Source organism: Lolium perenne, chromosome 6, assembly GCF_019359855.2.
Source record: "Lolium perenne isolate Kyuss_39 chromosome 6, Kyuss_2.0, whole genome shotgun sequence".
Taxonomy (NCBI): Eukaryota; Viridiplantae; Streptophyta; class Magnoliopsida; order Poales; family Poaceae; genus Lolium; species Lolium perenne.
Window position 1 is genome coordinate 70,531,362 of NC_067249.2, and position 23,131 is coordinate 70,554,492.

At 49.3% G+C, this 23,131-nt stretch overlaps 1 protein-coding gene across 1 annotated transcript; it reads right to left on the reverse strand.

The window, feature by feature from the left end:
• Window positions 1–1,810: 1,810 nt before the first annotated feature.
• On the reverse strand, window positions 1,811–4,929 carry LOC127307635 (EIN3-binding F-box protein 1). Its single transcript, XM_051338376.2, has 2 exons — window positions 4,611–4,929; window positions 1,811–4,516 (listed from the first exon to the last, which is right to left on the reverse strand). The coding sequence occupies exons 1-2, from the start codon at window positions 4,633–4,635 to the stop codon at window positions 2,574–2,576; spliced, it is 1,968 nt and encodes a 655-aa protein (XP_051194336.1). The 5' UTR covers window positions 4,636–4,929; the 3' UTR covers window positions 1,811–2,573.
• Window positions 4,930–23,131: the final 18,202 nt, after the last annotated feature.

The following is a 23,131-nucleotide window of genomic DNA, read 5'->3' on the forward strand; positions in this document are numbered from 1 at the left end:
ACACATTAGTCATAACTAAATTTGAGGGACCATTATCCCCTTCGATAACATAATCAATATTTTTTTGTAGGTATTGAATATTACAGATTTCTTCTACTTTTTTAAGACTATCTACCGTCTGCATTGCCTCATGAACATCCTTTCCTAAAGAAACCCCTAAACGTGAAGCTATCCCTATTATCTCCGCCCTATCATTTTCAATAAAAGAGAGATTGGAAGATTTATTTGTACCTGTCACCATAGGGTCCATGCGCTGCTGAGCTAGCTTCATAGCCTTGTCCATGACCTCATCATCGCCATTGTCCTTGCACTGCAGACGTACACTCGAGCGAGCCATGGTAGGAGCAATACCACCGAAGGCAATTACTTCCTCCTTGGTCGGCACATGTACTTTCTTCATCATCTTCCTCTGCAAACCATTGGCTGCTCCATCAAGCGCCTGAACATTGGATTGGACAATTTGAGATACATCAATACTAGTAAAACCAAAAGAATCATGTGAGAGTAGTGATTTTTATCCGAAACTACCATGCCAACCATGTTGCTCTCATCAATAACAGAAGCACCAGGAGCTCCAGTGAGCTTCTCACCCAACTGCGCATTAATACTAGCAAAATTATTATCATAAGTTTGAAACAAATCAAAAGAAACATCTACATTTCCATCAAAACATACCTCACTAACAGACACTACCGCACCATTGTGCGGTGCAGAAGATCCGGTGTTCTGCACGTTCAGCGTGGTCACACGGGATTCGCCTTGGGAGCCTCCCGCGATGCCCGCGTGTCGCCCAATGGCTGGCCAACCACCTCCACTTGGCCACTGGCGTGCAGGCTGTCCTGCGCACGCGCCGAGGGGGATCCTGTCGGCTCTGCCGCGGCCCCAGGAGCAGCAGCCAGCAGCTGGACAGACACATGTTTCGAGGGAGATTCTCCGTCCCCAATGATTGGCACATGATTCAACAACAAATCCACCCGAGTGTAGTTATTTTGATCTGTGCAAGTCATGAAAGGTGTGGGCATACAACTAGAATTTTGTACCTTGAGTAATAGTATTAGCTAGTTATCTTCACACATAGTTAGTTCCTATGTTTGATTGGATGTTGTTTTTCTAGTTTGTGTTGCTCATGTTTGAACCGTATTGTGTATTGGGCTCGATGGCAAGAATGCCAACCTAGCAAAGTCTTCTACTCCGCTATGCTAACTCATGCTTGTGTTTTTGAACTTCACTTGATGATATTTGAATCTTGCCTCTAGTGAGAAATATGGTTAATGCGTTGTTGATGACTCTTTGTGAATCATATATATTCCTGGGAAATATATTGTTGCGTTTGTGCTTCTAGCATAGCTTTGATATATGCTCATGTTCGTTTGGTATTTTTTGTATACCCTTATTATTAGTTTCTTGTTGCAAACGCCTAGCATAGCTTTGATATATGCTACTGTTTTTTTTGGGTTATTATTATACTACTTGCCGCACCTCATTGCTTGCATGATGGATTAATACATGTCTGAAAATGGGATGATGCTTCATTGATATTGGCTTATTTCCACTACTCGTTTCAACTACCGGTAAGGCTCGCAAATAAACTGATAAGACTTTCAATCAGTAATATTATCCAGCAGGGCGCACCAGATTGCTAGAACATACTTCTACTAACAAACACGAAATCTAAGCACATTCAGAAATTTACTCTCATAAGAATCATCACCTCCATACAGAGTATATGACAGAATCCATGCCACTATATTGTGCAAGACGAAGGCATCGAATCCAAATCACAAAATGAGATATGAGTCACACAACAAGGTAGAACAAACACATACTTCACTTATTATGATAAGATTGCAAACATTACAGTCCTCAACAATCTGCCGGTAAAATCGGGAATCTGTCAAGAAAAACAACCACAAGGTTGTAATCGCAAGGCTCTAGTATGCGCCTTGCGACGACCAGATTCCCATGAACACCAGGCATTCCAAAGAGGAACCGCAAGAAAAAAGCAACCCTACATGACTCCATACACACACACTACAGAGAACAGCACACGACACTTGAAGACACTGACAGACCCAAACTCAATAACGATACTGACCAGACAAGTTAACAGACCTCCAGCATCAGCAACCCTGGAGAGCAGCACCAAACCACCAGGCAATGCCAACAGTCGAGTTCTGCTGCTTCAGTTGGCCATTGGCGCTGGCGCCTGCAACTTCTTAACCATGAAGCAGTGAAAAAATGACACTGGACACTAGAGCAACCTAAAAACCAGTATGGTGGACTATAATGGCAAGGACCGGTGCATGGACGGAGGGGCATGATGCCAGTAATGGCAGCCAGATGCTCAAAAAACAGATCACCTCCTGAGGTGTGATCTGTGAAAAAACGAGCACTTGGCCAAAGGCTCCCTCCAAAAAAACGACCGGTCCCTGAACGAAGTTCAGAAGCCCACCGCGGCTCATCCATGAGCCGAAAAACTGACTATGGTGACGGTTGCGCTACTGCTGCTACGGACGTATATCTGCATATGCCAGCGGCTGACCCAGTAGCCGGCAATGAACCATCTTGTCTGACTAAGCGAGAATGTCACACCACCAGAGCTGCTTCTCCAGCGATGCAATGCTGTGGTCACCGATCATGTTGCAGAACTGGAGATTGAGGCCCTCCAGCTTACCCATGTTGCCCAGGAACGGCACACTCCTCTGAGTGACATTCGTGCAGCCAAACAGCGAGAGGACACGAAGCTGGAACTGCTTTGCGGCTGCCAGGCTTGCGATACCAGAGTCGCTAATCATGCAGCTAGAAAGATCAAGCTCCGCAAGCTCAGCGCAGTTCTCAGAAATGGCGAAGAGGCTTGCATCAGTTATCTTGCTGCAGCCCTCAAGACTAACTTGCTTAATAGATTTTCCATGTGCCTTCACCAGGGCAGAAACAGCAACATCTGTAATGTTCTTGCAACCACTGAAGTCAACCTTGACCAAACCACTCTCCGAAGATGTAATCAAGGGAAGAAGCCCAGTGTCAGTGACCTCACCGAGACCACTCAGATCGACCTGCTCCAGCTGAGGGCAAATCATTCCAACCACAGCCAAGCTCGCATCAGTGAAACCCGGGCAATCCTTGATGGTCAAGAAACGGAGTGATTTGCAGACAGGAAGCTGCGCAGGAGCCGCGCAGATGTCCTTGACACCGGTGCATTTCACCAAAGAGAGAGCCCTGAACTTCTGGCTGCAGTTGACAAGGCAAGCAAGAACACCGACAAGAGTAACCTTGTTGCACTCCTCAAGCTGCAGGTTCTCCAACAGTTTCGCCGATTCCGCGAACGCCTTGAGACCAGCATCGGACACATGCTCGCACTTCTTGAGGCAGAGCTGCTTCAGGCTCAAGCAGAACTTGGCAACAGAAACGATCGCGAGATCGGTGACCCCAGGGCAGGAGGTGACACTGAAGCACCTCAAATTCTGCAGGCCGTTGGCATTGGCCATCACCCAGAACCCCCTCTCGCCAACAGCAGCAAGGCGAGCGAGCGTGAGATCCGTGACGGCCTTCCCGTAGTACCCGATCACGGCAAGCGAAGCATCAGTGATGTTCAGCCCCTGCAGCCGGATCTTGGCCAGAGTGGCAGACGCCGAGCACACGAGGCTAGAGATGCCCTGGTCCCGGACGTGCGCGCAGTTCTTGATGCTCAGAGCCTGCAGCTTGGCGCAGCACCGGCCGACCGCCCTGAGCCCCTCGTTGCCGACCCCGGAGCAGGATTCCACGGTCAGGGAGACCAGGTCGGGGCACCCCTGCGCGACCGCGGCGAGGCCCTTGTCCGTGATGAGCGGGCAGGCGGTGATGTCGAGCCGCTCCAGGTTGGGGCACCCGGCGGCGACCTCGGCGAGCCCCGCGTCGGTGACGAGCGGCACGTTCCAGAGGGTGAGGGAGCGGAGGTTTGGGCTGGCGCGGGCGACGGCCAGGAGGCCCTGGTCCGTGACCCCGCGCGCCGGGTGGCTCCCGCGCACGGCCAGCCTCTCCAGCCCGCCCCGGGACCCCGCGACGACGGCCATGGCGGCCAGGCGGATGTCGGTCGCCTCCTTGCCCTCGAGCGCCCGCTCGACGGCGGCGGGGGAGGAGGAGGAGGAGTCGTCCTCCTCCATGACGAACTCCTCGTTGAGATCCGGGAGGGGTGGGGCGGCGGTGGCGTGGCCGAGCTCGGAGGCCCGGATGGAGGCCAGGAGCGCGAGCCAGCGGCGGGAGACGCAGGCGGAGTCGGCCCGCTCCCGGCCGCCCGGGAGGCGGCGCAGCACCTCGAAGAGGCACTCGTCCGGCAGCGCGTCCAGGGACGGCTGTGTGAGCTGCCGAACCTTCTTGCTGGCCCTCACGTATTCCGCCGCCGCTGCCGCGGCGGCTACCGCCGACGCGGCCACCAGGGAGCGCTTCCGCTGCTGCTGCTGCTGCTGGACGACGCCGCCGGCGCCGCCGCGGCAGAACATGCCCGAGAGCTCGGCGGGGGCGGAGACGAGGCACCCGCCATCTGTTTGACCCAACCGAAGAGCACGTCAGGCACACGCAAAGAAGAGAGCTTTCCTCGCAACAAACCCTAATAGTTCTCTCGATCGATCGCTTACCTCCATAGGCGCGGAAGGCAGGCATGCCGAATCACCCGAGAACGAAGAGATCCCTCCGACGAAGAAGAAGATCAGAGCCAAGAACAGAGCCGCCGTCGCAGGATCCTCGCCGCCGGAGAGGGCCTTAAGCATTTACAGGCGACCACACCGGAGGAAGGAAGATGAATCGGAAGCCGAACCCTATCGCCGCCGCGACAGGGAAAAAAGGAGCAGGGAGAGGAGGGGAGAAAGTCTGTGGAGGACGAACGAAGGGGAAAGCGCGACCTGGGGCGGAGGGTATAGGGCGAGCAAGAAAAGGAGAGAGACGGGTGGGAATCGATTGAATAATAATCGGAGAGGAGAAAAGAAAGGAAGCGGGGTGGGTCGCTCTTGGTGGTCGGAAGGGGCAGGCAAGTTGCGGTGGATGCACTGAACCTGCGCAATAGTACACCCTGTGTGTGTGTGCGGTGGAGCCGTGGAGGGGATTGAGATAGATGGATGGATGGATCGGCACTCGTTCCTGGTACATACGTTGCACATGCACGCGTCTTCCTCTTCCTCCCGTTTGGCGTCATGGAGCCGTGTATTCCGTCTACCCTACTATTCGTTTTCCTTTTCTCATTGCGCTTGGAGTGTGGGTTTGCTGGGAGATTCCTATTCCAGGGTGTCGACACGTGGATGCACCAAAGAAACCATTTTAGATAACCACGAAAAATGTTTAAAGAAAACAAGTTTCTCCATCTCTACGTCGAAACGATGCACACAACCTTAAGTGAGAGCTAGGTACTCCACAATAGAAATTTCATCTACCGGGGATGTCGCGGTTAATTAAAATCCACATGGTGGGGATCGGCAACCCACATCGATCTCGTACAAAAGCGGTTGCCCGTTGACGAGGGTGGAGAAAAAAACTTTTACCATTACTAAGGTTTGACATAGCCATCAACCTTGTAGGGGCACCACCGACGATAGGGTTCTCCTTTGTTCCCTCACTATGGTGCATGGTCGACAATTATGGAAGAAGTCATGACAGCGGATCGCGATGGTGCTCGTGGTATCACTCCTGCCCTTTCAAAGGTTGTTTGTAAGGGTGTTCTTCTTCATCTCGAGCCTGAGGGCGGGTCGACAAGGTGTGACATGGAGCTTCACCGAGTCAGATATGCATGTAGTGGCCTCTATGATTCCGGTTCTAATACGACGGAGGCGAGTGGTCTAGTAGAAGAGGGAAAACTCGAACCATACGAAGGTACTGCCAATCGTCGACCAACTTAGAGACATTCTGGTTAGTTCCATAATTTGCATGTCAACTTTGTTTGCAAGATTCTCTCTATTGCAGCCAAACAAACTACATTATATTCAACCTTCACAAGCTGAAATAACTCATAGATTTAGACAAGTTGCATGAGTTGTCTACACCAGTAGCTAAAATCCAAGACTATTGAGTGTGTTGTGATAGTGGACACTACCCTTTCATGGTAGGGGACAGGGACGGAGCTAGCGGGGGGCTGGCTGGGGCCATGGCCCTCCTCATGGTGGAATTTTTTCTGAAACCCTCCTCGTTAATATGCTGATTTGACCTGCAATTTTACCTAAATTTAGCTATGTCCTCGCATCCAAGAAATTTTACATGTAGTCCCCCCCGCCCCCATATCTCTTTCCTGATTTCGTCCCTGGTAGGGGACGTCATGGTGGAGACGACGCCATAAGGAATAGAATCTTCTCACTATATCAGAGCCTTGGTGTGGCTAGATGTTGCACACATCTAAGAGCCTTTTATGTCGATCAACGGCTCTAGATTTGGTGGAATATTATGCGACTCTTCACTCAATCATGATTGTCATGACAAGTGTGATGTCAGGTTTCGACATTTCACATTTATGCGCACCCGTAGGTGGTGATTACCATTACCCAAACACATGTTTTCTAGTTTATTTTACTCATGACATAATCCAGGGATTATGTAAAAAAATAAGTGTTGGAAACATCAATAAAAGGATAATCTATTATATAACACATTTTATCAGTTCTAAACTTCTAATCGCAAATGATTTTCTAAGATAAGACTGTCTCATCAACTATTGGGCATGCACTAAATTTTGTGATCCAAATAGAAACATTTATGGGACTTACAACCACCTAGAGTTTCTCTTGTTATAATTTTGTTTATTTTTCTCTGTGAACTTTTTATCGGGAGAGTAGTCTCTCTTGTTTTGTTGATGATCTTTTGCAGTCTCCTATAGCATGCATGTTCTATGCTTATGGAGGGTATTGGCTTCATCAATGTAACGGTTGAAACTCTCGTTATATCTTAATCAATTAGTTTGCCTTGTTTTAAAAATAATAATTTCAATTTAATATTCTCTCTATGTACTGAAAATTATCTTAGATTTGTCTAAATATAGATGCATCTAAACAGTATGTCCATCATAGAGGATGGGAAGGAGCTAATGGCATTCCTCTTTCTTGGTCGACCCCCTAGTGTACTTTATAGCTCACAACACGAGATAGGCATATATGTGGTATATATAGTCTCATTGCTTTCATTGTCAACTAGCGCGGGGTAGAGAGAAGAAGATTCAAGGCAAAAATTCTAGCAAGAAAGAACGACAAAGAATTAGCACAAAACTTCACTCTTGATGCTAAACCAGAGCCTCAAGTGAGTCAAATTCAACAATTTCCTCTTCGCAAAAGAAAAATTCAACAATTTCCAATAACATATGCTTTTTTTCCACCGTGAAAGCTTCTCTCAATCCCTTTCTAGTCATTTCTTTTCTGGGCACAGACTTACCTAGTTGACCGCCCACATTCATTTATTGTTCAATATCTAAATTTAGATAAATTTAAAGTATCTTTTATGTGATAAAGAGAGTATATTATTTCGGGGAAAAAGGGCTTACTTTCAGAATCCACTAAAGCTAAGATATAAAAAAAATAGAGACTACAGATAAGACTAATCGTCCAAAAAACGTGGAGGAGGCCACTGAAAACAGACGGCACAGTTCACAAAAGAAAACACTTTCTTCACGTAGAGGCGACTGACTCCATCCTCCCGAGTAGAGTACAGCACGGGGAGAAGGATTCGTTCCCATTTCTTTTCTCATTTCGGGGTTCATGCACCTGATTGTGCAGAGAACCTGGATGCCAGCACGGCCGGCCTCCACCTACCGTGAGAATTCTACAGGAGAACCTTGTGTGACGAAGAGAAGAAATTGCATGTGCCACCTCATTTCCTGGAGAAAGCGCATACTATCTCCACATCTCTACAGGCTCGCACATCGCTTATCCTGCAATGCAAGCGATTAGCGAGATAAACTAAGCACGAGGCGTTGAGCAACTTGGTCATTAGAGAAAACCAACTTGGTCGTTCGCGAGATAAACAATCTGCACGAGCACCAAGTGGAGCCTTGATAAGCATGAGTACTGGCAAGTCTCCATACTATATCAGCAAGACGACAAGGAGAGCGATTCTTTGCCTGCTGAATCTGATCCGGCTGCTAAGCTTTTCAAGTCTAGACTACTTCAGCCAACTTCATCTTTGATTCGTAGGATTCTAAAAACGGAGAGAGGAAAAAAAACGCAAGATTTCAAACCAATCATTCAAGGGGGTTTTGTGTGTATTAAAGTTAGTTATGTAGATGGTTATTTTTTCCTCATTGCTCCTCTCATGTTCAACTGCAGGGTTGATGTTTTCTCTAAGATGCTAGTTAAAGGGACAAATGATAGAAACTATAATTTTGTTGAAACATAGAATAGGCAAGGCGCAATAGAAGCCTAGCCAAAAAGAACCGTGGTCGTGCATCCCTAGCCGTCTCCCCTGTCGGCGGTGGTGGTGGCGCCTAGCCGTGTAAAGCAGCTGGGTGTGGACGACGCATCCCAATTTCTTCTCTTCGCGCGAAGAGGTGGTCTCTTTGGGTCGTGCAGAGAATTGGCGCGGCAGTCGTTCCTGGCGCAGCATCGGGCCGGGTGGCGCTATGGTGGAGCGGCGGGTCGTGTGGCGGTGTAGGGAGGCAACGCAGCGGCGCGGCGCAAGGTTAGAGCGGCTGGTGGCTGCCCATCTGGGCCCCATCTAGGCTGGAGGGCTGCGGCTGCTGCGCCTAGTGGTGGTGGGACTTCCTTCGTGTGATGGCCGATGCGCATTGTTGGGGCCCGAGACCTCATAGCTGCGGAGGTAGAATCTCGAAGATTTTAGCATTAAAACCTTTATCAGTGTGGATGCCCATTTGGATCATGAAATTGGGTGCACTTCAATCCGTAAAGTCTAGATTGACTTTTTATTGGTTAAATACGAAGTTAGATTTAATTTAAAAAAGACATATACCTTTTTTCCAAAATTTTACATTTTTGCACTTGCATGTTTTGATTTGTTGGTATTCCAAAGGCTATATATGGACATCTTAATCTAAGCTCGTTTTCTTGATTCTGCGTTCTAAAATCTATCTAGTGGGAAATGCTTTCTCGTAGATCATGGGAAATGCATTTAACATTGGTGTTAGACTTAATTAAAAAAACTTACACCATCTTTTCAAAATTTTACAAAAAACATTGCAAACATTTGCTTTTTCATCAAATCAAATCATCAACATCATTACAAAAAGCTCTATAATAATAAAAATTATAATTAGGTAATTGGACTTTGGACCATCTAGCGACGACTACAGACACTAGCTTCGGTTGAAGATGTGACGTCGTCTTCGGCCCCCATCACAAGAACTAGACAAAACTTGTCGTAAGCGAGCTTGTTGTAGTAGACGGGAAGTCACAATGGTAAGGTTTCGAAGGACCACTGCTCGCCGCTCGCCAGTGACGACAACCGTAGCTCGGAAAAGACTGGCCTGAACCACACCAACACTAGTAGGAAAAGCCTCATCAGTGGCGCACCAAAAATGGATTCTGTGGCGCATGGGAGGTGCGCCACAGAAACTTCGCCACAAAAATAAGGTTTCTATGGCGCACCGGTCCATGCGCCACATAATTAAGGTTTCTGTGGCGCATTTGTGCTTAGGTGCGCCACAGAAACACGTGCGCCACAGAATTGGTTTTCAGTGCGCCACAGAATTTGCTTGTATTATACACGATTTTGTGCTGCCTGCTATACACATGCAGTTTATAGACAGCAGTTTATAGACAGCAATATACATGTTATATACAGCAACATTCAGATATAATATAAATATCATGTACATTGCACAGATATAACATAGACATCATCATCACATTACTTAGAGCCCGATCGAGATACATATATAGTGGCAAGTGTCAAATGTTTTGCATACAACTCTTAATTCATACAAAATTCACAATTTCGAGATACAAAGTAGTCTTCATCCGATTCCTCCTTTGCTCCCTCATCTCTACCCACCAGGCTCGCTTGCATCGGGGTCTTCATCCAGTTCCTACTATGATGAAAATGGAAGAAAGTGAGACCAACAAGTCCGATGCACAAGAGAAATGGAATAAATGCCTCATACATTGTTGGTCAACACAAATATTAACATTCAGGGATGGTGTAAGTGAGGCTAGGTAGGATGCACAAGAGATTGATATTTGTGCTATCTTACCAGGCTCACTTACGCCACCCCCGAGTGTACGGTGACCAAACATTTTAATCATCGGCATTTTGAAAATCTCAAAGCAAATGGAATGACAAAATGGAATAAGTGCCTCATACATTGTTGGTCAACACAAATACTATGGTCAGAAACCATAGTTGCAGTATACACCGCCGTATACTTTGCAGAAGGGCCCCCTTTCCCCGGCCGGCGTTCCGTGAACGGGTGCTTGACGATACAACAACGCCGATCTGCCTCTCCGGCGCAGAACCACGGCAGTCCCTCGCTGTCCAGTGAACGAGTCCTTGATGCAAAGACCGTGCCGGCCTGCCCAGCATTATGCCGGGCCGTGTTGCCGCGCTTCAGGCCGTGTGTCCCGCGCCCTGCACTGTTTGCCTTCTTGCCCGGTGAACCAATAGGCTGATCGTTGGAATAAGGAAACTGATGACGGCCGGTCGCAAGATTAAATTGCGATCGGCCGTCATCGGCTTCCTTATTCCAACGATTAGTCTATTCGTTCACCTGGCAAAAAGGCGAAGAGTGCAGGGCGCGTGAGACATGGCCTGAAGCGCGGCAACAGGGGTCGGCATGATGCTAGGGAGGCTGGCACCGCCTTGGCATTGAGAACTCGTTCACGTACTGGACGGCGAGAGAAGAAAAGTGGTGATGCGCCGGAGAGGCAGGTCGGCGTTGTTGTCTCGTCAAGGACTCGTTCACGGAACGGCGGCCAGGGAAAGGGGGGCCCGTCTACAAAGTATATTGCGGCATATAGGTGACCAAACATTCTAATCATCGGCACTAAAATGGAAGAAAGAGCCAAGTGGTATCTCAACTAGATATCATATGCCTCATACTTTGTTGGTCGAAACAAATATTAACATCCAGGGATGGAGTAAGTGAGGCCAGGTAGGATGCACAAGATATTGATATTTGTGCCATCACACCAAGCCTCACTTGCTCCACCCCCGAGTGTACGAGTGATCGACCAACCATCTAATCATCGGCAAGTACAAAAACACCAACAAACCAGCAACCACGGTGACATAAGTCAAGATGCTCAAACACAAATAGCATGCATGGAGCAGATGCTCCAAACGGATTATTCATCACTTGGTATATAGACCAAGTGATGCTGGCAAAAGAGAGGCCAATCAAGAACCAGTAAATCCAGTAACTGATAGATATGCATAAACAAGCAACAACACATAGCATATCCCAGCTAACCAGATGAGACAAGTCTTGGTAGCCAACTGAATCACCTAGCACTACCTAGCCTTTTAAAACCATCAGAAACAGTCCTTTTTCTTCAAAGGATACCACAGTGGCATTCATTTACATGATCCCCTACTGTGGATATCTCTATTTTCATCAAAGCCAACAAGAAATAGAAATTTATCATTACTCAGTTGAGTTCAAAACAAAGCTGGGGTACCATAAGGGATTATTCATCACTTGGTTAGTAGTAACCAAGTGATGCTGGCAAGAGAGAGGCCAAGCCTGAGCTAGTCAATCCAGTAGAGATGGATATGCATAAGTAAGCAAGAACACATAGCCTATCCAAGTTAACCAGATAAAACCAACCTTGACAGCCAACTTAATAACCTAGCATCACCTAGTCTTTTAAACCATCAGAAACTTCCCATTTTCTTCAAAGGATACCACAGTGGCATTCATTTACATGATCCCCTACTGTGGATATATCTATTTTAGTATACCATCATAAGCATTCCATTTAAATCACACATTTTAGTATCTGTTCTTATCCAAGTTTTTGCCTCAGCCTTTGCATCATTGGCTGAGCCAAGACATCAAGCATCTGGCCAGGGAGCATTCTTAGGCCAACCAAGAGCAACTACAAATATGTATGTATACAAGCCCACCAGTAGCATAGTAGCATACCATAAGCTCACAAGAATCCATCAAGTAAATATGTACAGAGACATAGCAACAGCAATGAGCCAACAGCAATGAGCAATGAGCCAACAAAGAATAAAGAATGAGCACGACATGACAATGAGCCAACAGCAATGAGCACAGCCAACAGCAACAGCAATGAGCCAACAGCAATAGCTTCGGCACAGCAACAGCAATGAGCCAACAACAACTGCAATGAGCCAACAGCAATATCTACAGAGACATAGCAATAGCTTCGGCACAGCAACAGCAATGAGCCAACAGCAGTTAAGCACAAGACAAAGAATAAAGAAAGAAGACAAAGACACCGACAAAGAAAGATTTCGTCGAGCACCTTGTGCGCGCGGGGAGAGGAATTAAGAGGGAGAGGAGGGGAGGGGAGAGAGATCACCGATGACAGGGGTGGAGGAGGAGGTTGAAGATGACGGCAGGGGTGGAGGAGGAGGAGGAGGCGGCGGCTCCTCCACCTTGCCGCGACGGTGGCCCCTCCTCGCGGCGGCCCCTCCTCGCCGTAGCGGCAGCTTGTGCTGCAGGTGGCGGGGATGGGAGGACCGTGGCGGCATGCGCCCCTCGCGGAGGAAGGCGGCGGCGACGGCGATGGCAACGACCATGGCGGCGCGCGGCGGATCGGAGGAGAGGGGAGAGGGGAGAGGGGAGGGGAGAGGGGAGAGGGGAGAGGTGAACAGGCGGGGGAGGGCACGGGCGAGATGATATAAGTTACCTTAATTCTGTGGCGCACCCGAGCAGGTGCGCCACAGAATCAACTACTTCGTGGCGCACCGAAGCACGTGCGCCACGAAGAGTTATTTACGTGGCGCGGCACGCCATGTGCGCCACAGAAATACCTACAGTAATAATTGGTGGTGGCAGGATGTGGGCCCCACATAGTTTCTGTGGCGCATGGTTCAGTAGTGCGCCACAAAATTAAGCTATTTCTTTGGCGCACCCAGAATGGTGCGCCACAAAATAATATTCTGTGGCGCATTTTTAGTGGTGCGCCACAGAACTAAGGGCATGTTTGGTCTAGCTTTTAGAGGCTTTCCACCAAAAAAAGCAGCCCAAACGAGCCAAAGGGCTGAGCTGCGCGTTGGGCTTTTACAAAAGCCATGCGTTTTCCTTCCTATGGGAAAAAGCACCTTTTTTGGTGCTTCCCGAGCTTCCCGAAAGTGAATCGAGGAAAACGTCGTTCTTTTCCCGTCGCTACCCACGGCTGCTCGAGCTCGCTAGGGTTGCCCCGCACCACGTCGTCGCCGCCGCCGCACCACGTCGCCGCCGCCGCCGCCGCACCACCGCGCCTCCGCTCCCGTCCTCCACGGCCACGACCGGCCCGTCCTCGACGCCCCTCTCCGCTCCCATCCACGGCCACGACCGGCCCGCCGCCGCCGCACCACGTCGCCGCCGCCGCCGCCGCACCACCTCGCCTCCGCTCCCGTCCTCCACGGCCACGACCGGCCCGTCCTCGACGCCCCCTCTCCGCTCCCATCCACGGCCACGACCGGCCCGCCGCCGCACCACCTCGCCGCCGCCGCCGCACCACCTCGCCTCCGCTCCCGTCCTCCACGGCCACGACCGGCCCGTCCTCGACCGCGCAGCAGCAGCGCCCCACAGCCCCGCCACTGGTCAGCTAGGTGAGGACGAATCCATGCCGAGGCTGCCGTTCTCTGCCCATGATTTGTTATTTCAATTCGTGATTCAATTTGTATAGTGTGTATGAATGAAGTTAGTGGATGATCTTAGATATTGCTTCCATATAGATTGTGCAAGAATTTTTGGTGTGTTACAGTGTTAGTGCTAGATGATATGCTAGTAGTCAGTGCATATTTTTTTGTGTGTCTGATTGTTTGCTTACCACATTATGATTAGGTAGATTGTATTTCGTATAGTAATTGTGTGTTATAGCTTGTGTCCCTCATTTCCATGGAGAAGGCAATTTGGGATGCACACTACGTTCGCTTTTTTTGCGACATTTGTATGGAGGAAGTCAATGCAAACAATAGGGATGGAGGTTGTTTGAGTAGGAAGGGGTACAAGAATCTTGAGGATAAATTTGCCGAGAAAACGGGAAAAAGGTTAACAAAGAAGCAATTTAAGAACAAATGGGATTCGTTAAAAAAGGAATACACCGGTTGGATGGAGTTGCTAAATGCAACCGGGCTAGGTTGGGATTCGGAAACAAAAACTATGGATGCAGATAATGATTGGTGGCAGACTCACCTACAAGTAAGTTATATATTCATGTTTTGTATTATCTTTTTGTCTATTGTGATTCGATGATAATAGTTGTCTAATTTATTTTTTGTGTTCTATTTGTAGTATCGTCCTGAGCATGTCAAGTTCAGATATGGACCACCCGCCAACTTGACACAACTTGATGTCATGTTTAATAAGGCTCATGTCACCGGAGAATCTTCGGCCATCCCGGGGGAAGAGGAAATGGGAGCGGACAAGGAAGCTGCAATTCCAGTGGATGATGACGATGATGCGTCCAAAAAAACACCAAACTTCGTGAAGCGCCTCAAGTTTAGTGGTGGAGAGAAGGAGAAAGAGAGCCCCTTTTACAGGGACTACAAAACAGCCTTGACTAGCCTTGTTTCATTTGGAAGGGGGGATGCTGGAGGTTCAAGCGGCATGGGTGACTCTGTCCCAACAATGAAGGAGTTTCTATCTATGGTTCGAGAGTGTGGAATCAAAGAAGGCACTGACCTCATGTTCACAGCTAGTAAGCTAGCAGTGAAAAGGGAGCATAGAGAGTTGTTGGCGGCATTTGAGACATCTGAGGGGAGGCTTGACTATCTTCAAAGGATGCACAATGAGATGAACAAGTAGAACCATAACTTGTACTATTTATTTGCTGAAACTATTTGTGATCATTCTGGAACCTTGTACTATTATATTTGTGAACCATATGTAAGCTTTGTGAACCATATGTATGTTTTGTGCTACCTTCCATGAACCATATATATGTGTTGTTTGTTATCACCTGACAATTGTTGCCTTTATTTAGCTATGCCATGTCCAAAAATTTGACATGATCTTATATGAAATTTGTAGGATGGATGGTGGTGGCGACAATGGAAGTGATGAAGAAAGGATTCAACACCTCCTTGGGGTGGCGCATGACATGGCTGTGTTGGGCTACTTTGGTAATCTCTATTCAGATAAATATTTTAACAAGGCACCTCAGCGGATTCCACAACAAACTGGGAATGAATGGGTGCATGAACAACTTGCTGATAGAAAAATGTGCTACAAAATGTTTAGAATGTATCCTGATGTGTTTCACAAACTGCACAACCTCTTAGTTACCAACTATGGGTTAATTTCAACTAGATACATGGGATCTGTTGAATGTCTAGGGATGTTTCTATGGACTGTTGGAGCACCTCAATCATTTAGCCAAGTCCAGAACCATTTCAGTCGGTCTCTTGAAACAGTTCATAGAAAGTTCCATATGGTGTTGAATTGTTTGTACAAACTGGGTAAAGATAATATAAAACCAGTGGATAGAACTTTCAAGGATGTGCATCCAAGACTACAAGATGCACGTTTTTATCCTCATTTCAAAGGTGCCATTGGTGCCATTGATGGCTCACACATCCCTGTTGAAGTTGCAAAAGATGAAGAGGTCAACCACACAGGAAGACATGGGTACACATCACAAAATCTGTTAGCGATATGTGACTTCGATCTCAGATTCACATTTGTGGTTGCTGGATGGCCAGGATCGGTACATGATAACCGCATTCTGCAACACAGCATGGACAAGTATCCACTTCAGTTCCCAACCCCTCCTGATGGTAGTACTCTAATTTTCATTATGCACACTTGTTTCTATGCATTATTGTTTTCAGATTTCTTAAATTTGTTCTCCTGTGTGTAGGTACATACTATCTTGTTGATTCTGGTTATCCAAACAGAAAGGGATTTCTAGCTCCTTACAAAAACAACACATACCATATTCCTGATTTCCGTCGAGAAGGGCCACCAACGAAGAAGGAAGAAATTTTCAACCATGCCCACTCATCGTTGTGAAATTGCATCGAGCGCATCTTTGGGATCTTGAAGAATAAGTGGCGCATTTTGAAAGGCATCCCTCATTTCGACTTGGTTACACAGAAGAAAATTATCATTGCTTGTTGTGTGCTTCACAATTTCATTAGAGACTCCAACTTGCGTGATAAACAGTTTGATCGATGTGATGCTGATGAGGATTACATGCCCAAGGCCCAGAGGCAAACAATTACCTTGCCTAGTGATCATGTGTCGGCTGAACTACACACAAGAGGCATGAACGGAACACGTGACGACATTGCCAACACGTTGTTCATTTCTAGACAACGGAGGAATTAGCTAGTATAATGTAGTGGAAATGTATTTTGGACAAATATATTCCTAATGGTTATGTAATGACAATTGTATGGCGACTTGAATTTTAGATGCATATTCTATTTATTACACGTGAAGCAGCGACAGTACACCTTTTTATTAATGTAAGGGTGTTTTAGACAATTCAACAGTTTACCAGACAACAAATTTGGTTTGCCAAAGACTTCCACTCGGAAAAGTTTTCTCCTGACAGCAGCTTTTCTGCAAGACAAAGACCCACAAACACCACACCAAACAGGCCCTAAGCTCCACCTATAAGGGTTTTCCTACTAGTGCAACGAACACGAAAACCGATCGAATCCTAGAAAAACCGTTAGACTAGGGACTTCACGTGCACTCCGCACCACTGAAACATGGATAGAGCGGAAGTAACCTTATTTTGACCTCACCATCACAAAATGAAACGAGAAAAACCTAAATTCAAAAACCCTCATGCATGCGGAAGATCGGGTCCGTCGTACCACCAAGGCCTGAAAGGCCATGGGAAAATGGCTGACCGGCAGCAGTGCCGATGGAAACCCTAGCGAGGGATCACCTCTCTTTTCTCCTTTGCCCTCTGCTACCCGTTCTATCGGCATTGTAATTGCAAGATGTTTCGATTTGCCATAACTCTAAACGGGACATCCTAATGCTATGTTTTTTTTTCTTGTTTTTGCCTTCCAAATTCAGCTTACCATAGAGGCATTGCCAGCGCAGCGGGACGGGTGCGTGGCCCGGATCAATTCCAGCGAGCACAAGATCGCTCCCCCTCGTCGTCTTGCCGATATAATACGGCTACTCGCGGATTTGATTAGGCGATGCTGCCAGACTGCGATCTTCTCTAATGACCAACTTGATCGATCATTGTACTTGTTTAATCGCCTCGCTAATCGCTGGCGAGATAATCGACGGGAGAAACTTGGAGCCGACGCGCTGGTGGCCGAATGAAGTGCACCTGGTCGTTGCATCCGTGGAAGAGGGAGGTGGTGGCCTGGTTAGGCGTCGTGGATCTCCAGGTGGATCGCAGCGTGTTCGGCGAGGGGCGCCCACGTCCTGACCGATCTTGGGAACGTGAAGCCCGCCATTGCCATCCAGGGGAGCTGCATCAGGATCAGGGGAGACGAAACGGCCGCTCTATCGGAGGCGACGGAGGGTGTTCCGAGTCCGACGCTTGGAAGCTCGAACGGAGCCGTAGAGGTCGAGAAAAGCTCCATGGTTGCTCCGCTAGCTAGCATGGAGTTTTGTTTTTCCAAAAAGATGGCATGGAGCTTTGTCAAAAGGATAATATTATGACGAAATCAGCGCATGTGCTAACGGCGATGGGCTGAGATCACGATCAAGAAGTACCAGAACTTTTGGGTAGGACGCCGATCTTTGGTGATGCGATGGCTGGCGATTCCGCTGTCCACAGTACTATAGTTAGCTAGAGCAAGTACAGTAATTAGCAGTTCAGCACATGTTTAACACGTGCTCCCTCCTCCGTCCCAAAATGTGTTGGCTCGAAAAGGCATGAGCGATGAATGGATGGGCGGACATGGTGATCATCCAAAAGGCATGAGGGCATCTCCAGCGGCGGACCGTTTGCGTCGCGCGCGGACCGGAAATGCGTCTGGCATCACCTCCAGCGGGGCGACCCAAAGTGATACGCAAACCTGGCCCAAATATGCGCCAGGTTTGCGTCTCAACGGACGCTCGGCGTTCGCGCGGAGCGTCCGCTCGCGTCCCCACGGGCCCTCATGGCAGCGACCTAGGTTCGATCGGCCTCGAATTCACAACGCACGCCGGTGTGGCAACCGCGGCGACCAACCGCCGCAATGGAGCGCCGAACCGCCGCGGAAGAGCAACCGCCGGTCTCTTCGTTATACGCGCCGCCGTTAATCCGCGCACATTATAACCCCCACATCTACGGTAATTCAAGTTCAACCGCCTCCTTCTTCTTCCTCTTCTTCTTCTTCTCCAACACCGGCACGTCATGAGCGACTACACGCTGCCGTCCGACTCGGAGAGCGAGAGCAAGTCGCCCGGATTCCTGCATTGGTGGGAATCCCCGGCGACGCCAAGCGATCCGAGCTCCACGCCTAGCTACCCTGTCTCCACACCGAGTGAGGACGAGGAGGACGGAGGCGGCAATGGCAGCGAAGGCCAGGAGGAGGACGGAGGCGGCGCTGCCAGCGACGCCGATGACGAGGAGGAGGGCCAGGAGGAGGAGGAGGACTCCGACAGCAAGTTCGCCCGGTTGGAGGCGCAGGAGGCGGCAGACGACAAGGCGGCGACAAGGAAGAAGTCCAGGGCGCTGGCGCGGGCGGCGCGTCGTCGTCCGTTCACCGACGATGATGACGAAGACGCTATTTCTTCTAGTTTCAACTCCTCGACGGGCGCGTCATCCTCCAGTTCCGACGAGGAGGTGACAAGCAAGAGACGCAGGAGTTTCCACGACGACGACGAGGCAGGACCTTCTAACAAGAAGACCAAAAAATAGTTTTAGTTTATATGTTTTTAAATTTCTTCTTCTTTGTATGTTAAATATGTTTGAATCTAGTCGATTGAAGTAACCGGTTAATTGTTTAGGCTATAATCTATTCGATTGGACCAACATGACACCATGAGTACAACTTTTTTGCGTTTAAAACTTGATCATTCAACAAAATTGAAAAGAAGTAGCACCAAAAAAAAAACAGTTGCATGTCCAAAATGCGTCGGACCGCTGGAGGTAGCCTCCAACGCAAATGGACATTTCGCCCCTCGCGGTCATTTTGGCGTCCGCCAGGCGACGCAAACGGACGCGAGCGGACAATTTCGGCATCCGAAATGCGTCGCGCCGCTGGCTGAGTATGAAAGTTAGCTCGCCTCTATTTAAGCTGAGTAAATTGCAAGAAAAAAAACAGCACAATTGCGATGGAAATTCAGAAATCCACCCCTCTTATAATTTGTTCAAAACTCTCTCAGCATTAGCTTGCTGTTTGCAATGTGCATCAATACTCGACTTAAACCGTGTAAACACAGCCAACATGGAGACGCGAGACGCACTGCTAGATTTTATTATGTAAAATTTCTCATTTCTCTCTTAGAAAGAAAACACACACTAGTCGCCGCAACCCTCCCCTCCAGCAGCGCCATCAACGACACCCTCCTCGCCTCACTCTGCATGGATCCGCGACCACCACTCCGGGTCGTGCCACGAGCTTCGCTCTCGCGCGGACGCACCATGGAGAGCTACGTGCATGCGGTGTCGTCGCCATGGCAGGCCTTGCGGAGGTCCCAAAGGTTGGCGGACATCGCAAGCTACTATCCATTTGCATATCAAGATGGGAGAGGGGATCTGGACTAAATTGGTAGGGAGAGGGGGAAATCTTTTATGAATGGGAGAGCTGTGTCAAGCGATATGCACCGTGGCGCTTGCCTTTGGCACGATCCGTGGTACGAGGCAGTCGGTGCGGGAGGAGCAAGGGCGACGCGGTGGCGCACTCCGCAGCCTAGACGCGCGGTTGAAAATTCCAAAAAAAAGTTAATACCCAATGTGACCACAAGGTCTTCCGCCGCAAGTAGAAGCAAGCGATGTGGCTCCCCCCAAAAGACAACGGCCACTGGACGACGCTATTTCGTGAGGAGCGAGAGGCGGCGCTGAACCATTTCGACGACGAGCACCCATCACCAGAGAAGAACATGGCCGATAGTATCATGTTCCAGTCAAGGCCCAACCGCACCGTCAAGGACGTAGGACGTCATCGAGAACACCTGCAGCGTGGCCTTCATTCGACCGGCTACTTAGGCGCATCATCACCCTCGACTTGGACGAGGAAGAATAGGAGTTGCTAGTGGCCTCAGGCGATACGGATCCCGATCCAGGCGACAAAGCCTTCGACGAGAAAGCGTTCACTGCATATACTTTTTTATTTCGATGAATGAATGATGTTTTTCGGTGTTCTCCAGCAATAAAGAATATTTTATACTCCCTCTGATCCACGATAAATGTTATTTATCGAAGGAAGTATCTTAAAGTAAAGAAATATCTTAAAGTAAAGATAAAATGAGAAAATAGTTCTACCCGCTAGGTCTACTCCTCGTCCTACATACTCCGTAGCTAGCCCAACCAAACATATACACATTCGGCCTAAGCTTGAGGGAAACGACCTTCCCGATGCCCAATCATTGATACGCGAAGAAGAAAAATGACGTTATAAGGACCTATTTGCTTCCCAGTCACACTTTGCCAAGCCTAACTTTAGCAAGTGTGGCAGCCACAAAAATGTGCCTAGGATTTTGGAAGCCATAAAATATGGTAAAAGTTGGCAAAAAATTTCCACTATAACAAGTGAGCCATATGGATAGTAAAGTGTGGCAACTCTAAAGTATGATAAGAACCAAACACATGATAAATTGCCAAACTTTGGCTTGACAAATTATGGCTGAGAAACCACAGACCCTAAGAGTCCCGTCCCCTAAACCGTCCCCCAAAGCGCGCCGATCGAGCGTTTGGGGGACGTGTTTTGTTCGTGCCGCGTTTGGCGAACGTCGCTCCCCAGCCGCGTCCTCCAAACATTAAAAATAATTTAAATAGATAGAAGAAAACTCTTTACTATAATATTCAAATCGGTTCAACTTAAAATTACATATAAAACTTCGAAAAAACATAATTAAATTACATATAAATTATTTTAAACTACTTCGTCTTCTTCTTCGATGATGGCCCCGCCTCGTCGTCGTCATCATCATGGTGGCGCTTCCTGCTCGTCACCTCTTCCGAAGAGGCGGTGTCGGCCGACTCGTCGGAGGAACTAGTGTCCTCCTCGTCGTCGCCGGTGCTCACCGGCTTCGCCTTGGCCTTGGCCTTCGCTTTCGCGTCCGCCTCCGCCTTCGCACGGGCCGCCACCGCCTCCTCTGACCCTTCCTCCTCCGCGTCCTCCTCCACGCCCAGCCATTCCTCCTCGCTGTCAAGTGCCGGCAGGGAATCATCACCGCTGCTGGACGTCTGGGTTCTGTCCCACCAATGGCGAAATCCAGCAGACTTGCCCTCACTGGAGGTGTTGGATGGAAGCTGTGAGATGTAGCTCATCGTCGCTGACTCGCTGGAAGCTTGGATCAATGGTGGCCGGTTGAAGATCCGAAAGCGCCTAGGTACGGGTCTTCTTATGGAGCACGGATGAACGGCGGCGCAGAAGTCGAAGAGAGCGGCGGTTGCTCTTCCGAGTAGTCCGCTCCATTCCGGCGGTTGGCGCGTCGGGCGACGCGGTTGCCAATGCGACGGTTCCGCTTCCGTGCAACTGCACAGTCGCTACGTAGGCGGCGGTTGAGCATCCGAGCCGCTGACGCGTCGGGCCCGTGTCGCTTCGCCTCGCTTTTCGTTGTGTCCGGCGTGCCCGGACCCCTGTGGGACAGGGACGGGCTCGAGGCGCCGGACACCGTATCGGAGCGCGCCGGACAAAAATGATCTTTGGAGGACGCTGAAACCCTTTTTTATCCGACACCCAAATTACTTTGGGGACGCGACCGGAGATGCTCTAAATACACAAGTGTTTTGTGCGTACGCGACCAGCCGCTGTTGGCCATGACCTGTCAAAGGATCCGTGGCCCCCATGGCTGGATCCGCGACGACGTGGCGCGTTCCGCATCAAGCGTCGGCTACGCATCCCGATCCGCCGCACCTGTCCCTTCACGGCGAGAGATGGCCCGCGCCGTCAGTGTCAGGCTGTCAGTTCTAGAACGGGAAAGAGCGATCCCAAGTTCCCAGCTGCGGCGCAAGCAATTCCCGAGGCGAATCAGCAAAATCTTTGAACAGACTTCCTTCTCTCGCCGGAAGAAATCTCGGCACTATGTTTTCACATCAAATTTTGCAGGCTCCTCGAAAATAATCTGCTCCCTTTAACCTCTCCAAAATCTGGCGCAGTAAATGTTTTGGAGTTGCTGAAACGGCGTGTGTCGCGGCGTTCCATGCGTTTTCCGCTTGTTGAAGATTCAGTCCCGGGGGGTCTCTTTCGTCCCCGGCGACGACGACCGGCGATAGTAATCGAAGAAAGCACGGAAAATCGATCGGCCTCGGTGCGTTCCGAGGCGAGCTGCACATGGACATTTTGGTGATTGTGATGCGGGAATAAAATTACGGATCAACGCTTACTTCAAAAAAAAAAAAAAAATTACGGATCAACGCAACACGTCGCCGTCGGTGCTCACCCCGTGGGCGACAGGGGAGTTCACACCTGCGTACAACTCGCGCTGTCACTCGTGTAGAACACTGCTAGTCTGCGGGAGATGAGCAGCGTCTACAAGTGTTCCGCTAGAGAAACTTAGGCACGTTTCGTAGTCTGGGCGTCCCTTGGTTCGCACCGGCCGAGTATTTTTTGGGCCGTTTGGTTCTGTGTGCGCACTCGCATTGTTATATAGCACGGGTTTTAAAGCACCCCTCGGACAGGCCCGGAGGAACGCCAAGTTTGATAGTTTCTCCAGGATCAGGTCTTGGCAAGACGAAAATCGATAACGCCGTTCGCGCGGGAGCTCCACCTCGGCATGGCGGGAGAAGCCGAAATCCCAGTAGCGTTGCGCGGCAAAGGTAGGGGTAACCTCCCTCTTCGGTTACCCTCTCCATTATCCCCCTCCCAAATTTTGCAATCCCCCAATTTCCTTACCGCCGGCGGCGGCGACCCAGATCTAGCAGCGCGCATCTACCTTCGGTCACCGACGCCGGATCAGGGTCATCTTCTCCAGCCGCGGCAGAGTTTG